Below are 17,678 nucleotides of genomic sequence, written 5' to 3' on the forward strand. Positions count from 1 at the left end.
CAATTCGGGTTACCCAAAATTACACATATATCTTGCATCAATGTCAACTTTGAGTTTGTGGTAATTCGGGTTACCCATTCTAGGGGGAAGCAAGTCTATGGTATTTATTTTGTACGATTTCTTAAAATCTCTCTCTCTCTCTCTCTCTCTCTCTCTCTCTCTCTCTCTCTCTCTCTCAGCTGCGCTCGCCCCATGCAACGGTAGCACCGTAAAAAAGATTGGTGTTACGGGCTAAATATTGATGTTGATAAACAATATAATTATCACCAAAACACTGCAAGTTCTATTGTTGGTAACCAAGTTCAGTCAAACTGGTTACCTGGTAATCAAGGTTTCCGACAAGGTGGTGAACTATATCCTAATTTTTGTATCTTGTATCTATAAGTGATCGTTTAAATGAACCAGAAATTTGTAGTAAAAATACAGGTGTGTTACTTAAATGTTCAAAGTAGCTGACTCCATCTCCAAAAAATTATAAAGATCTGACATCGTTAAATCTTTTTTTTTTTTTGATGTTCTACGAATAGCTGCAGAAATTGACGCAAGGAAACTGTTTTTCTATGGATTGGGTTCCAACGCCCCTAAAAGAAAAAAATTTTGACACGCACCTAGTATACTCTTTTCTCTACGATTTAGCACGAACCCAGTTTGCGTTCATTCCCAAATTTCTGCAAAATTCTAGATTTGTACGGACTCACGATCTACTTACAAAGTTGGCTACAGGACGGATCATTCCCCATCAAAACGGCCTGCATGGAGGAAAATCGTCAGAACCTCCTTTGCATGTATCATTGCAGCATAAACTACAGCGTCAGGACCGTTTCCCATTGCCACCCTGATAATGACTTCTCTTTTTTCATAATATCTTCGGCAATTACAGATCTAGAACCGTCGTCAATTTGGAAATAACACAGAAGTTATGTAATCAATTTATGTAAATTGATCTGCACACTGACCTCAAATATTCGAGATTTCAACGAAAACCAAGTTTTCCTAATGTGTCAAAGACTCTTTACTGGTCAGTGTATTTTCTCATGCCTCTTGTGCTTGCCTAGCCACGGCAACATACGAGATCTATGGTGGATCGACATTGTGAATCTCATCGATATCTGACTGAATGATGTCTGTTAATGGTTCTTCTCAGTCTTCAAACACTCACCCAACTTTGTCACTCCAAATATATTTCCTTTCGCATGATCAACTTCAGACTAGTGAACAATACCGCATCTTCCCAAGGCAATGGTTTCTGATCCGCTCCTCTCTTCATAGCGAAGCGGAGCAGAAACTCTTGACTTGGTAAGATGACAATCGTAGCTCTATACAACAAAGCGAAACTTCTTATATAAATATAAAACACTTTAACTGTTACGTAACAATTTATTTAAATGTATATTTAATATTTATTTATTTATTCACTCGTTTATTACTTTTTTCACTTTACGTACATATTTTCAGTTCTTCCTGTATCCACTTCATTATTTACATTGACTTAATTTTACATTGCACCATTTCTGTAAATTGTTGACTATCTATATTACTTCATGAGCTCTTAGGAGGCAAATAAAGGATGAATGAATGAAAAAGAGCGTGCGTGGTGAAATATCGTATTCAGGAAATAAAAAGAAGAAAAACGGTTCATTCATTAATAACTTTTGGCTTGTGGCATTTTAGAATTTTTAATTGTTTTAACAAAATTGTTAAATACATACATTATTTTTCATTTTACACATGAAACACATAGCGCAAATTTATATATTTTGTTTCAATGCGTCATTGTTTTTAACTTTGTTAAAAAATATCGTTGAATTTTGCTCGTCATTTCGGACTACTTCCTGAAAACTATTATAAACGAAATATAGGTCTCATAACCGCATAATATCTGTACTAGAATTCCATAATATTTTACTTTTTGAGAGGGAGAAAGCTTACGGAATTAAAATTAAAGTATATTAGAAAATAAGGAGAATTTCAATATTTATGCATTATGAATTTTTGATTTTACAGCATTTTCTTTTTAATATTTTTAAAGGGTTATGTCAATCAAAATCTGTTTTTTTTTTCATTATAGTATAAATTTCAATTTTACACATTATAACGAATTTTTACTTGAAATTTGCAGCTGAAATTGCTTTTAAGAACGTTTGTGGTTAAATATATTCCGAGAGAGGAAAAAAAGGTTCATTCACTATTACAATGTATTTTTGGTTTGCGACATTTAAGAGTTTTTATTAGTTAAAAATTGTTAGATAGATATTGTATACATAAAAGAAGAACACATTGTGCAAATTCATTAGTTTTTTCAGTGCTTTTTTGCTTTTAACTTAGATTTAAAATATTATTGTTAACGGTTGCTCGTCATTTTGGACTACTTGCTGGAAATTAATGTAAACGATAAATATAGGCCGTCTCAAAACCGAATATCCGTTCCACCTTTAAACTAGGAATTCATTTATATATATTTAACTTTTTGAGAAACAATTCTTAAAAATATACAGAATATTAATTATTTTAAGTTTTATTTTACCCAGGAAAAAAAACTCATGTTAAAGATATCGGGATGGAATACAAATAAACAATGCTTTATTTTGCATGAAATTAGTTTCTAAATCTTAATTCAATCATGATTAAAAGCTTTGAGCCAATAACCTCTTATTTTTTTAATTTTCACTTGCACTTTATTTATTCCAATTTTCAACTTTCCTCATGTTTGAATTATCTCCCTTTCTATGCCGAGATTTTAATATACTCCCAGTTATGATACGTCCAAGTAAGATTCCATGTCACACCAGAAATAGCAAAAAATAAAAATCTAAAGTCATAGTAGTAAAATTTATTTACTGGTTATAATACATAGAAATTGGTCTGGTTTTGTTGTCCTAAATATGCATTACATGCATACAGAATCACTACTCTACACAACAAAGTGTTTACACAATACTCATATCTAGATAGTTCCTCCAAATACCATATTGAATCAAAATAATTGAAAATATAGAATTGATGTACAGGAATTAATAGAAGATTTAAAATGATTAATAAGTACGATTATGGCAACATTAATTTGTATGAACTACATTGTATATAACCTTTAACCTCTACCCTCAGGTGGATGTTCCATCATACAGAAACCAAATCACCTATCATATATTTCTGCTTCCTCATACATCCCCCATGCCTTTTAATAGCCAGTATCTAAAAATCAGCATTTTCTCAACTGTTTCCTTGTAAAAGGAGGCTGAATATCAACTTAATGAGATATACATGTAAATAGCTACTCCTTATTTCTGAATTTGAACACAGATTCCTAAAGCAAATATTACATGCATAACAAGAAATTTCACGGTTTTTACAATATCAATTCATGGTCTTCTAACAATGCTAACTGGCTTTCCACAAGATGCCAAGAATTAGACTTTACCAATTCAAATGAGAAGCTATTGATTTTATCATAATCAGCAGTGCTTCATTCTCACACAAAGTGCTTCATACACAAACAAATGCATCATATTTTTGCATACAAAAAATTGCTATTATGGTTATCAATTTGATCAAACTAGAAAAAAAACAGAAAACAAGAGTACAAGATACTCTATAAAAAGTCCTATAGTGAAATTTTTTTCTTCTCCATTTTATTTGTAGATCCTGAGGGTCAGAGTGATGCCTTGGGGTGGGGATACACCGCCACCACCTCTCTAATTCTTGTGGTCGTCCTTGTGTCTGCAGACCAGCACGGGTACATGGGCGTGGTGAAGGATGTAGTCACTAACGCTGCCCAGGAAGGTGCGGCGGATCTTGCCCATTCCACGTGTTCCTGTGACAATCAGCTGGGCGTTCTCGTCCTTCGCCACCTGGCAGATGACTTCACCTGGGCTACCGCCGATGCTCTTAACTTTTCCTCCGATCTGCACAAGAAAATAAATAAACCTTCAGAGAAAGTTAAAACTGGCGAATGTTCTGAAAACGAAAACGTGTGGATCTAGAAGAGGGGTCAGGAAAATTCACTCATGAAGATTAATTACTTAGTAAAGTTACTAAAAATGGGTCATAGACACCCTCCTTGAAAAAAGATTTTCCTCCTCAGACCCCTCCCACCAACCCACTCCTTTGCCCTGATATTTCTGGATCAGGGCATGAAACATGGCTTCTTTTGGATAACTTTATATTAAAACCATTTTAACAAGAGCTTGGACTTTGGGTAGTTGAGTCAAAAGGCAATGTGACATAGGTTTGTCTATTTCATTCTAGGCCACTCAGCCACAGCTCATTGAAATTAAAAGGATTTGTCTGGCTTTTGAGTGAAGTCTAGCAATCACATTTGGTGTATATTTCGCTTGAAACCAGTGTCATTTGAACTTGTTTTGAAGCAAGAAATAGATCTTTACATCCTACTGAGAGTCCAAGGTCTTGTTAAAATGGTTCTATAACTTAAACTTTGTGCATTTTGCTTTTTCAATATAACAAATAAAACTTAGTAAAGATTTAAGTTTTTATCTTTGTGAGACATATACATGTACATGAATCAACAATGATCAACAACATTTTTAATTAAATGAAAGCAAAAAATTTAATCCCAAAGGTTGCGAGAGAAACTTTTAAATCTGTAATTTACATGCATCCTAGCTAAATTATGGTATTTACAGAATCCATACAATGATAGCCCCCCAATTTAAAATGAATTATATATATTCTAAATGCATTTAATGTACTGGTAAAGGCCATACATGCCATTTCTATCAGTGACCCCCCCCCCCCCCCAAAAAAAAAAAACCCCTTCCTATTCCAATGCAGCACAGTGACCTATGGTTGACCTCAATGAGGCAGAGATTCAGCCATTCCAAACCATTATATTTTATTCATCGTTGTCTCCTCATGCTTCTACACACTAGCGCAGGAACAAGATTTAATTTCTTTACAGTGAAAAAAAAAATCAATGACTGCGGAACAAAAACAAGGAAGCCACACGCTGCAAGTCATCAATATTACCTCTTTATTCATTGAACGTGGGCTAATCCCATCCTAACAATTAACATTGCAAAGATGCGGTCTCAAACAAACCTGTATCTTTTTTTAAAAGGCATAATGATTCACAGATGTGTCAATACTAAGTATGTATACAAAGCCATCTGGGCTATAAATGTACACATCGAGATGGATAGCAAGATAAATTGTTTCACATATTGATCAGCAAAAATAACAATGAACATGGAAGGAATTAAGGAGAAATTGAGAGAGAGAGAGAGAGAGAGAGAGAGAGAGAGAGAGAGAGAGAGAGAGAGAGAGAGAGAGATGCTATAAAGTGGTAGTCTACAAATGCAATGATACAGAGTGGTTATTCTAATAAACTGTCTCAATAAAATTCTTCTATGAAGGCCAATTACTCAAAAGGTGTTTCAAACTGTGTCGGACTAGGGTACGAACCCCCCTCCCTTATCCATCCATTCAAGTGTGCACAACTTGTCCTAAATCTAGTGCACTGCACGCATTTTTATATTATCCAAGCATAATTCATGCATTGTTTGAAATTCCATTGAAGTTCTTTTCTTTTGTATAAAATATTTCTCACAATGTTCTAAATGGAAAAGTCAGCTGTACATGAATGGTACTCTGCACTGGTTTAAATATACGAAGTATACAGTATCTTCAGTTCTGAGCTGAATATTTCTAATGCAGTTCTACATTCACCCATACAATATATCATATTGTGTTCCATTTGTAAATGTTTTTCTCAACTTTTTCTTCAATTGAAACTGCCCTGTAACCCAACAGGGGATCTTTCATTTGCTGCCTATGCAGCTTTTCTAACAGTTCAAAGTGTGTTACAATTCACTCCTTCTACTTTCACTTTACTCCGACCTACCCCATGGTCTTTCATTTGCTGCCCTAGTTTCTCCAACAGTTCCTTGATCCTCTTCTCCTCTTCCTTCCACATGTCAGTCAGAACTGTCACATCGGCCATCACCATGGCTACAAACAACAATTCAGAATTGAGTTACAGTACTAGGCATTATTTAGGGAGCAAAAAAACAACATTCTGTTTCATCAGAATCTTTTACAGAGAAAAAGTGATATGTAAATATGTAAAGTGTTTGTGTATTATCTACATGTACTTCCCTAATATCTAATATTTGGTACACACAGTCTGGTGAATGAAAATTTATTAAATTTAAATTTCCGAAATTTACCCCCCCCCCCCCCCCCCCCCCCAGAAAAAAAAAAATTGTGCATGTTTATGACAAGGACTTGAATCTACTCCATCTTCTACTTTGTTTGGTTAAGGACACTACTGAACTACGACGACATATTTACTCCTATATAACGCTGACTTGACAGAGCTCTAGATTTGCATTCAACCATGACAGTGCATTGTAAATGATGACGAGGAATGCTGTTGAACCCATGCACTGTCAATAAAGCAAACTCCGAAAAACATGCTGAACTGAACATATCTATAGCGCTGTAACTAATTGGGCCTTGGCAGTTTAGTTCTCAGCACCCTATGGCATGAACTGGCAAATTCTGGAAGCTCTCAAAACTTACATTATGTTTAATAGAGTTTTTGAGTAAAAGGGTTCATAACACTTCCAAATTGTACATTTATGATTAGTTTTACAAAACAACACTTGTATTGTCTCAGTCATGTTTGTTAATACTGTGTAACTTAGCAATATATATCGATTCATTGAGAACATAAGTATATTATACAAATATTGACTGGGGTTGAGGGCAACATTGATTATATTAGCCCCCGAGGGACGAAATATTGCCCGACGCGAAGCGTCAACAAATTTAAAAATTTGATTTAATATCAAAATTTCAACGCAATCCCCTTGGCCTAAAAATACCACGTAAAACATATATCTATTGTCCATATTCTATGCTATTTTCATTTATCTTACACACATGTACAGATGTACACATGCCAACATTTCAGTGACATGTTAAACATAGATAGCAGTGTGTACACAAGTCATTCAGAGCCATAACCCATTATCCTAGTCACTCGAAATGACATTAAGTGATCTATAAACTCCATAGTACTGCTTTAAAATAATGCATAAACATATTCCAAGCAGACTTCCTCACAACTTCAAGTGCATACAGATTTGAGACATTCTGCCAGTGCTTCAATAAAGTACCTTGTATTTGTAGCAGTAATGCTGCATTTCATGTTGAATCATCAGTCGCATTTTTGCCTCTAATTTGTACATCATGTATTATGTGAAAATTCATACACCAAAGTACTACTTGCTTCAGCATGCAAATGAAGACAGCATAAACAGCATAATGGGTTTACAGCGTAATGTGTTTACATTACAAGATCGAAAAACATGGTTGTTTTAAAGCAGCTAGTCTGACTTTTGTTGATCATTGCACTGAATGTTTCTACACCTGTCACAATGGGCTACGTTGAAAACAAATTCTGTGATAAGATTAACTTCTTGTCTGATATTTAAAAAAAAAAATGTTGATAAAATGAAGGCCATGCATGTTTAAACAAACATCAAATTTGGGTCATTACTATGATTAGGTGTACTATAGTAATACTCTCTGATTTCCAAATTACATTAGAAAACCTTCATAACCCCCCCCCTGAAATTTAAAATACTGTCCTTTTTATGAAACCCTATAAAAGCTTAATTGAAATACAATAATCAAAATATGTGACTTGCATACAAAAAAAATGTTCTAAATAGACTAGAGAGTCTATATAATAAAACCTTGAAGAGTAAATTTTTCTATCACTGAATTAAATGAAGTTAAGAGCAGCTTTGAGCATAGATTACGACAACCCCACTTTGGATTGTGGAAAGGTCATTCGCTAAGATATGGGCATGCACTCATGATCATGACTGTGTGATGAATGGCCAAGTAGATGTTTTGTGCAGATGTGTAGCTTGTGTGACTATGAATATAATAAAGATTCTACATAATGACTGCAGATCTACTTTTAAATGATGATCAGTCTATTTTTTTTTTTTATTTCTTCTTTAACCAGATGGGACAACAGCTGTGTTAATTTTATAAATTTAACAGAAACATAATCATGTATCTTTTTTCTTCAAACATATGTGTTTCAAACTATATTTAACTTAAATATTCATCTTTTTAAAAGCTTTTTCATAGTTTAATTATCAATTATTGGTAATACACTTGTTGACCAAGCAGGGAGAAATAAAAACAAAAATCAATCATCATCGCTTGATGATTGTGTTACACACACTACAGTATGCATTACACAGCTGTACAAGCAGAACAATTCGAACTCAGACCTTCATTGAGAGCTAGCTCACACCCTCACACCACATATTTTTTCACCTGCCAACAACCATCACCACAGGTTATTCAAAAGATCGGTCTTATTATACTACAGGTGGAATTCACATGAACCATGATTACAATTGAAAAAGCAGCGTCCATGTCACATAAGTGACACTGAGGGATTTGTATAATGCAAGGGTCAACTTTTAAATAAATTGGATATAATATGGAACATATTTAGATCATTTTCTATGAATTACATGTTTGTGCTACACTGATATAGAATGCCACCCCCCCCCCCTTTAAAAATACAATTACATATACTTTTTTTTCATGCAACATTCAATTATCTTTCTGTATCACAACACCATGCAAGCGGAAATAGCTTCAAAAATAACTACACAGAAATCCTTTAACACACATTCATTTTACTTCCTTTTGCCTAATTTTTCACAGCTCTATATCCCCCCTTTGTTAGATCCTGTATCTGTACTGTTACATTATTATTGATAAGATTTTCTGCCCAACATGTGAATACATTTTAATGCAAGTTATAAAACTTCCATTGATTTATTACCCCTTTTTGTTTTCACACCAAGTTCCTAGCAACTCATTAGCTCTACTTTAATTTTGATGATGACAAATTTCTGACTGTGCTTGCTTCATTTATCAAAACAGCTTATAAATGGCCGGTTCAGCCTCAAACAAAAACAACAAGTTCAGCTAATGAGCTTTTATGAATTTCATACTTCCTAAATTGCCAATAAAAAACCATAGCCACACGTCAACAATATTTTTTTTATTGAATTCTTCTAAAATGATGCAAGTTCTAGCTATGCTACAGGGCTGCGTTCAGGATCGTAGCAGCTAGCCTTATAGTCGCTAGGTCGTAAATATCTAGGTCTATTGAACAGACTGCAAGGTTGGCCGCTAGGTCTCATATTTGAAGTAGGAAATATTCAACTAAAGACTAATTACATCAACATAATTTGTAAATTTCAAGCGGAAATATACATATGTTAAAATTCATTAAAACTTAAAGGATGAACAAAATATCACTAAATAAATATACTTCATGTTTGTTACAAAGTGGTAACTAAGGTGGCCATCTTGAATTTGATGCTTAGCATAAAATATTTAGGCTACGAATATCTACGTAGCAGCTAGGCTAGCTTACCGTTCAAATACGTAGCCCTACATAGCAGCTAAGATCTTTAACGCAGCCCAGGCCTCTCAATCTTTTAATCCAGAAACCATCCCCACTTGTAAGATTTAACCTACCCAATCCCAAATAGACACAGTCATGATATTTCTTAGTGAGTTAAGAACACCAATTATTGTAAACCCTTGTATAAAAAACAGTGTAAATTTGCTTGATTGTAACTCCATCATATGAAGTTGTCTTTTGAATATATCAACTAATGTTAAATTTCTGACCTTCAAAGGTCAGACCTCTAACCTTTGACCCCTGTATTAACAGTGATGCTGCAGTATCTGTATACTTACGTGATTGTACAACAGTATGGTACTCAGGACAGTGGACAAAGATCACATGATCCCCCTTGTGGTAGGCATTCTTCATGTACCCTGCAAAAAAAAAAAAAAAAAAAAAAAAAAAAAAAAAAAAGTTTTATATATAATCAGAATTGTTACGTAAAATGCACATGATGCAAGTTTACTTAGAACAATAATAAAGACATGTGTCAAACGTTTATTTCACTACATCACACAACACTGCAGCTTTAATGACTAACATTTATAAACAGTGCTCATAAAGAAAATAATCAAAATTCATACATTTTTAAGAAAACTTTAGTAGCAATTGTAACATAATTTTAAATTCAACAAGTAACCACAGAGGGCCTGCTCCCTCCATGCAATATATAAGTGGTCACCGTCAGCTATTGCTCCTACACTTCTGCTCCAGGTGTGTCAAAGTGACAAGGTGTATATGTACATACCTCTTCAATCATCCCCCCCCCCTAAAAAAAAAAAATGACAAAATTGGTGTGTAGCGCCACAAAGCTATGTAAAATATGTGCAAACGTGTATTTCACATCATGTGGCTTTTCCCCATTTGCATGGTTCCTTATTTCATGATGATGAAAGGCACAGCATGCTCCACTTGGCTATACATTGGTAGTTCTTGCAAAATAAATCTTAACAAGATTTATTTTTAGTAAGTTGAAAAAGTAAAAATCTTGTGTATCAGCTGTTACCATTTGCATAGATATATCTGGGATATTAGATACAGTAGAGACTAGCCTTATGGTATGTGAAGAAAATCTGAGCCTATAATGTTAATACGGGTCAGGTGGACTTTCCAAGTAATTATTCTAACTCGAGGCAATTGTTATTTTACTCCCCAAAATTCTCTTCCAAATTCAATATGTTCTGGACAAGTTGGCAATTGTGACAGGTCCATAGCTGTAGTAATTTGATCATGTTGATCAAGAAATTGCTGGCATGTGAGAAAGAAAAGAATATAATTCTTCTTTTCAAGAATACAACGCAATAAATATTGACAAAGAATTTGTTATAGGGTCCTTCATCGGTTAGTAGAACCATAGTTTGGGGGTCGACGACTTGATAGTACATTCTACACAACGAAAATATGCTAAATAGGAGGAAAGCTAACTGGGTCAATAACCCTCGATACACCATGCATTCCGCGATATTCGTGTACAGTGGAGAAATGTCAACACTTGCATACTGTATAGATAGATAATACGCACTATTTGGTGCGTCTAAGTGCGCTGACGCCTTTTTTTTAGTCGTCACGCATGAGTGACTTTACTGTCCATATTAACCGATCATACTGCTGATGATAATATTTAGAGTTTGAGGTAACAAATGTCATTCATGAAATTTAAATTTGTTGCTAAAAAAAACCCTAATGTGGATCAATATTAAAGTGTAGACTAACGGGCCAGGCCATGTACGACATGACACATGCACACGCAACTGCATCAAGAACGTGTACAAAATCCCCGCAATGATTCGAGATAAAATACTTACAGTCGAATGCATAATTAGAGTAGTCACTACCGTCCATAGCTACGACAACTGTTCTTTCTGGGTTAGCCATGTTTTCTGTTCTGTTTCTGCGACGAAGTTAAATGTCCGCTGTATCTAAACCGTCTGTAACTGGTCGGCGGGTCTGTAACTGAGTGGAACTTTCCCGAAGAGTACCGAGAATGCGTAAGGTCAGCTGACTACGGCAACGAATTCGGGCCACATTCATTTAATGTGGAGCAACGCGTGGAACGCGTTATAGATATGATTGGGCGGAATGTTGCGGGTTCGATTCTCGGGATCAAGTAATGCTTCATTAAAAGAGAATCAAAACGGTGTTAATGCATAAATGGAAATTTGAGAAAAGCAGACCAAACATAACAATTTTCATAACAATTTAGTTAAAATCATCATGAATAATCTTTTCTTCTTTGTCAAGTTTACTATAGCGGTCACACAAGTAACGAAAAACACACTTATCTATTTTTTTTTTTTTTATCAATTTGTGATGCCTTTTCTCCACACACACTTAAATTCTGAAAGAATTTTCATATATTATATTTTCATACAAAAGTATTATATGCCGGTGTGTACATAAATCTATTGATCTAATTTACATACTACCTCTTACCTCCCTAATCTATGCCCATGTTAAATCATTTGATTTAATTACATACTACCAGACAGACTTAAACAAATATGATGCAATTCTTTTTTTTAAAACAGAAACATAAAATACTGATTCATGATAAAGTTTTGCAATTCAAAAGTTTAACATTTTTTACACCTAATAGTTTTTTGAACTGAACTTTTAACATCACTTTTCCAAAATTCTTTAGCTAATGAAATCAGAAGACCATTCGAAATTACATTCAACGTTTTTTATTTTATTAATAATATAGTATGACATCAGTATTGAACACCCTCATCCCCTAAGAAGACAAAATCCGTCGTCGGAAAGTGAGTTACGTGTACATCTTCTTTTTCTATGCGTTTTTTCTTCTTTTGTTTGGCTTTGCGATGATCGACAGTATTGTTTTCCGAGAACTTATCTTGTCCTAAATATTACACATTGTCTTTGTGGTCACTTAAAGACTTAAGGTGGCTTGGGCACCTATGATATTGATGTGAATAAAAAATGTAATGAAACTTTTTCACCGTTTTAAAATTTTCAAATTTTGCAATATTTGTCAAAAAATATGTTTCAAAAAAAGTTTGGAGGGGTAAAATTAAAAAAAAGGCCCAGCGGGATTCGAACTCTTGCCTAACAGATTAAATCGATAGGAAATACATGTATACACATTGACGTTACAATATGAAGGTGTCCCATACAGCATTAAAAGAAAAAAATATTTATCATTTATTGTTGAAATGTACTTGAAAAAGGTAATATTACTCATTCATATAGTTACGGGAGATCACTCAGAATGTTCTATCGCTATAATGACGGATGTGTCTGCAGACCCGGTTAACGGTAAGGTTGTACTTTCTAATATATATCACCCATTAAAATTTACGAAAATGTTAATTGATATCACGATATTTTAAGCTCTTTGATACGAGTGATATTACCGATTCCAGTGATTGATGCCGCCTAGTTATTTCAATTTAACATACTTATTCAAATTTTGAATAGGTAGTATATCACCCATTTTATGCGACGATACGATTGATCAATTGATATCCCCAAATGATAATGAATGCCAAAACGGCGCTCCATAGCTTTCGATTGAACATGTCACACTAAAAGGGGTCATTTGGGCAAACTTTTATTTTTTTTTAATAAAATTGATAAGTTGACGTCTTTTAAACAAAATTGATTAGGTGTTATTATATATATGTATAATATAGTAATTATATCGTTTATAGAAGAAAGTAATATTATTTTGTATCGGGATCGGTGTTATCAATATTCTTTTTGTATAAACACAGGAAGCTAAAAATAACAATGATTATATTTAAATGTAAAAAAGAAAATCAAGGCCACAACTACCACAAGGAAAATATATCCATATATGGTAATCCAAAGCATATCGCTATAGCGAGGAAACATAGATGAAACTTGGACAACTTGCCATTCTTGAAAAACTTCGGCATTGCAATGGAGGCAAGTTCGCGGGGAAACGTCTATGTAAAACAGAACGGACACTGGGTGATCGCGTCCGGGGGATATGATGCAGGGGGTGGAGTACTGGATAGCGCCCGTGAGAGGGGAAGCGCCATTGGGACTACAGAAAATTACAATGAAAGGTGAGTTCACAATTTATTTCCCCTCATTAAACAACGGTTATATTTACATATAGCTATAGTAATTAGTATATACATGTATACTTAATTAATACTAGTCTGTAAAGTCGGACCAATTTTACTATTGATAATCAAATTGAATCGACAGCTCACAGTCGATTATAAATCAATAATGTAAACTTTCAAATTCCAACAAAAGTGAATTTTTCATCCTGTTTAAAAGATATAAGCAAAAATGAAAACATCTCTTCTATTTATAATTCATAGATTTATTGCATTTTTTTAATGACTTTAATTTGATCTTAAATGACTGTTATCACAATTGATATATGATTTTTTTTTTGATTTTTTTTTGTAGAATGGTTTCTATTCAGATTGTCTTGGACAAGAATAAAATGCAACTTTTACCATTGCCATTTCTTCGAAATATACAAGGCACAGGACAACAGGTAAAATTGTATAATCAGAGTTTTAACTTTGTTATCGCAGATAAAATCAAGACTTAATCGTGATTAAGAAAAAATGTGAGGGACACAAAAAAAAAAATTAAGAATTTTTGTTATATCCATGATCTCACTATATCTGTGTTTGTATTAGAACAAGATTTACTAAAAACCAATGTATTACGTATATATGTTAGCTGTTCTCAGAAATACAAGGATTATAGTACATCTATATTGTAAACTTACTGTTTAATTTTTCTTAAAGAGAAAAACCAATGAAAGTGTGAGCAGTGCACTCGAGAAGTTGCAGTTTGAGGAGTATGCTAACCAGTACAGACAATTTATGTACTGTTTGGAGGTATGATATTAAATATAATATGTAAAACCCTTTTATTTGTATAAAAGATGAACAAATTACTGTAAACAAACTTTTATTCGGGTGCAAGAAATTTTCGTGAGGTTAGCGAGAGCCTTGTCGTTGCGAATATTTCTCGCCGCGAACCAATCCTTTGTCTATAGTTTTTATAACAATACAGGTCTGGATAAGGCTTGGTCGCGAACATTAGTCGCCGCGAACTAGTTTATTGGCAGTTAATCGCGAAATAAAGTCGCCGCGAATAAAAATTGGTTTACGGTATCATAATAAGGTCAACAATGCAGGCGTTGTTGTGATATTATCACCCAAAATTTAATATGGACAACCTTTCACATTAACGCATTCTGAGAATCTTAGAAATAATGTTTGCCATAGAATTCCAGTAAATATGACTTGTTGTTTTCTTGCGATGTTCTGTGTTTTTTTTTTGCATCGGTATAATACATGTTCTCCTATAAAATAATTCTGATTGGGTTGATTGACAGTTTTACAGATTACTGATCAAACATAAATGCCACAGACTCAGTGGAACGGTACAGAAGCATGTCTGCAACATGCTGGAGCAGATGACATCTACTGGTGTGTACCAGCAAGTACTCATATAAGTATAAAACAGAAATTGAAAGCCTTCCAGAAAATTGTTTTTCTTGTTTTTATACAAAATCTATCAACAAATTTCATCAGAGTAGGAGGAAAGCTTTATTTTTTTTTATTTTTACATTTTTCTTTTGTATTCTTCATACAAATTTATATTTATGATATAGTACTAAATTTTTCTCTCGTTTACATTTATTTCGGATCCTCTGCCAAAAAATTCAGCAACATTACAATGCTTCAGTCTTAAATAGAATGATGGTAATCCTTAGCGAGAATTGAGAAAGTTTATTTGACCTTACAGCTATATCGTTGGAACTCTTTGTTCCCTCGCTGAGGCAGACTCTGAGAGATGTGCATGATTGCCTGAGAGACAAGGAACAGGAGATGATTGGAAGCAAGGCCATGAGGCGAAAGCACCAAGACATGGTCAGCAACTGTCTCGTCCGCGTGTCAAACTTTCAGTATACACAGGTAACAACCCCATCAATACAAAAATTCTTAGAATCAGAAAGGTTGATAATGTAATCAATTCTTATGTTTCAAACGCTGAATATTTACAAAAAATTACAAACGTATATACTTTCTTAAGCCATATTTTCACAATAATATACCAAAAGAAGATTAATTCATTTATTAATTTTCCATACATTCAGTATATGATCACAGGAGAATATAATTTTTTTTTTGAACAGAAAGAAGAAGATGGAACACTCTCTCTGATGGACTTGCCCAAAGAATGTCTGATCAACATATTGAAGAAACTGGAAAAACCTCGGGACATCATCAATGTGGCCTTGACCTGTTCCACCCTAGAGGTCATTGCCATGGATACAGAAGTCTGGGAGTCCATGTGTTTCCACCACTTCAATGACAAAGAGATCTGTGACTATGTCGGCCATATGGAGCTCTATAGTGTCAACTGGGTTGAGGTCTTCAAATTTTGTCTCAAGTGAGTGAACTTGCAATTGATTCTAGCTAGCAGGGCAATTCACATCTTATGCAGTTACTTAAAAGAGGTCAATTTTATTGATAAGAATTACTATATTTGAAGACATCTCTGGAGCTTCATAATAAGAAAAACCATAAAAAATTGTAACTGTTTTGCAAAATTCAATGTAGAGAGACACACTATGTACATACTGGTACATACACAGTATTCATGAGCTGTCTTTTTTTGTAAGGGCTGGGGGTGTTCCTAATGTGGGTGTATTGTATATAGCTTGCCTTTTAAAGAGTTATATGAATATATATTAAAGTTGGATATTTTGAAATTTATCACATATATATGTATCTTTGTCAATAGGAAATCCAAAGTTCTGAAGACCTGTTATGGAGATGAGCTGGTTGTCTGTAACAACTGCAGAGGGGTGTGCTGGAGGGTGAGATATTTTTCAGTAACCAATTTAATGTGTTATTTGAGCTACAAATATTCTTGTTTGTTGATACTTTGAAAATATGCTCATTGAATTCACATTAGACAAATGTACTAGAAAAAAAACATCTTTGATAAAAGCAGTTTTAAGAAAAGGTATATTAATTGCTCTTGGATGTTCATAATTTTTTTTTGTTGAAAATATCTTTAAGGAATGAATTCAATATTTATTTGTTTTATACGATATAAAATGGTTTGGGGCAGTTTATTCTTTATAAACCGGGAAGCGATTTATAAAAAGCGTAAACTGTTCCAAACCAATTGTTGATAAAAACAGTCATTTGATCTATAAAATGACATCAAATTGTACAAAATTCAAACGTAACATCAGGTGGATTGATATTTTTGACGTTAGTCTTACTATGACGTAGGCAACATTCTTTATACGATATAAAATAAATTTTTCAACCAATCAGAAAGCGTGTTACAACCAGAATTAAATTATTTAAAGGTATAAGTAAATAATGCTGAGAGCACACATCTCAATTTGTTTGGATTGCTTCCCTTTTTATCTCTTAAGAATATGTTCTCTCTTTTGTGTTCTTAAAAAGAAATGATAACTGTATAACAGTATTTCTGAATCACATCATTGTAACATTTCAGATGTAAATATTTTAATTTTTTTTTTTCACAGAGAGTTGGCCATGACTGTATAAGCAATGAGGTGTTGCCATCATTCACCGCCCTGTCCCCTGCAGATTTCTTGAATCTGCTCAATCTGTGACCCCCCTTCCCAGCCATGACAGAAATTTCAGGGAGACAACTTTGCCAATGAACAACCACTGTGACAGTGAAATCTTTGTTAACACATGTTTTTTTGTTGTTGTGCACACATACATATGTATAATGTAATTGTATGTTTTGTACATGCAATATGCATATTTATAATTTGCAGTGTACACCAAACAAATGGGTTTAAGAAATGGAATGGACTTCCACTTAAATGTGGACTTCAGAGACCATTATCAGGTCTATGATTGACATTTTAGGTCCTTTAAAGTAATACAGATTTACACCATCTTTTACTAAACATTAGGAAAACAACTCATGGTAATTTCCAAACTTGATATTGTCTCTATACAGCTGAAATCCTTAAATGGAGGTCATATTTTCTTAAATCTTTTTAATAGTATAGACTTGCAAAAACTGCAGCAATATTTTTATGTTTATATATTTGATAAATGTACTAGTTAGTACTTAGGATGTTCATATTTTTTTTTCAATGATAAGGGAAAAAAATGTGTAAATGGATTTCAATAAGAGTCCGAGATGAAGAAAAAGTCTGGAATGAATTAGTATATTGTATCGA

At 33.7% G+C, this 17,678-nt stretch overlaps 2 protein-coding genes across 2 annotated transcripts; one reads left to right on the plus strand and one right to left on the minus strand.

Annotated features, from left to right (window-relative positions):
* Positions 1–3,523: 3,523 nt before the first annotated feature.
* LOC105343211 (universal stress protein Slr1101) lies at positions 3,524–11,443 on the minus strand. The gene is made up of 4 exons (XM_034461847.2): positions 11,278–11,443; positions 9,766–9,846; positions 5,858–5,964; positions 3,524–3,902 (listed from the first exon to the last, which is right to left on the minus strand). The coding sequence occupies exons 1-4, from the start codon at positions 11,345–11,347 to the stop codon at positions 3,693–3,695; spliced, it is 468 nt and encodes a 155-aa protein (XP_034317738.1). The 5' UTR covers positions 11,348–11,443; the 3' UTR covers positions 3,524–3,692.
* Positions 11,444–13,236: 1,793 nt separating this feature from the next.
* On the plus strand, positions 13,237–17,217 carry LOC105341895 (F-box only protein 25). The gene is made up of 8 exons (XM_034461843.2): positions 13,237–13,524; positions 13,880–13,970; positions 14,230–14,322; positions 14,826–14,919; positions 15,239–15,408; positions 15,630–15,886; positions 16,241–16,316; positions 17,004–17,217. The coding sequence occupies exons 1-8, from the start codon at positions 13,376–13,378 to the stop codon at positions 17,091–17,093; spliced, it is 1,020 nt and encodes a 339-aa protein (XP_034317734.2). The 5' UTR covers positions 13,237–13,375; the 3' UTR covers positions 17,094–17,217.
* Positions 17,218–17,678: the final 461 nt, after the last annotated feature.

Source organism: Magallana gigas, chromosome 4, assembly GCF_963853765.1.
Source record: "Magallana gigas chromosome 4, xbMagGiga1.1, whole genome shotgun sequence".
In the NCBI taxonomy this organism is placed as follows: Eukaryota; Metazoa; Mollusca; class Bivalvia; order Ostreida; family Ostreidae; genus Magallana; species Magallana gigas.

Bases quoted from the DNA above. Each gene is read 5' to 3' on its own strand.
- LOC105343211 (XM_034461847.2), bottom strand. From the start codon at position 11,347: ATGGCTAACCCAGAAAGAACAGTTGTCGTAGCTATGGACGGTAGTGAC. The intron at 9,847-11,277 runs GTAAGTATTTTA...TTTTTTTTGCAG, and splicing joins CTCTAATTATGCATTCGACT to GGTACATGAAGAATGCCTAC. The intron at 3,903-5,857 runs GTAGGTCGGAGT...TTTCTTGTGCAG, and splicing joins AGCAAATGAAAGACCATGGG to ATCGGAGGAAAAGTTAAGAG.
- LOC105341895 (XM_034461843.2), top strand. From the start codon at position 13,376: ATGGAGGCAAGTTCGCGGGGAAACGTCTATGTAAAACAGAACGGACAC. The intron at 13,971-14,229 runs GTAAAATTGTAT...TTTTTCTTAAAG, and splicing joins TACAAGGCACAGGACAACAG to AGAAAAACCAATGAAAGTGT. The intron at 14,920-15,238 runs GTGTGTACCAGC...TTGACCTTACAG, and splicing joins GGAGCAGATGACATCTACTG to CTATATCGTTGGAACTCTTT.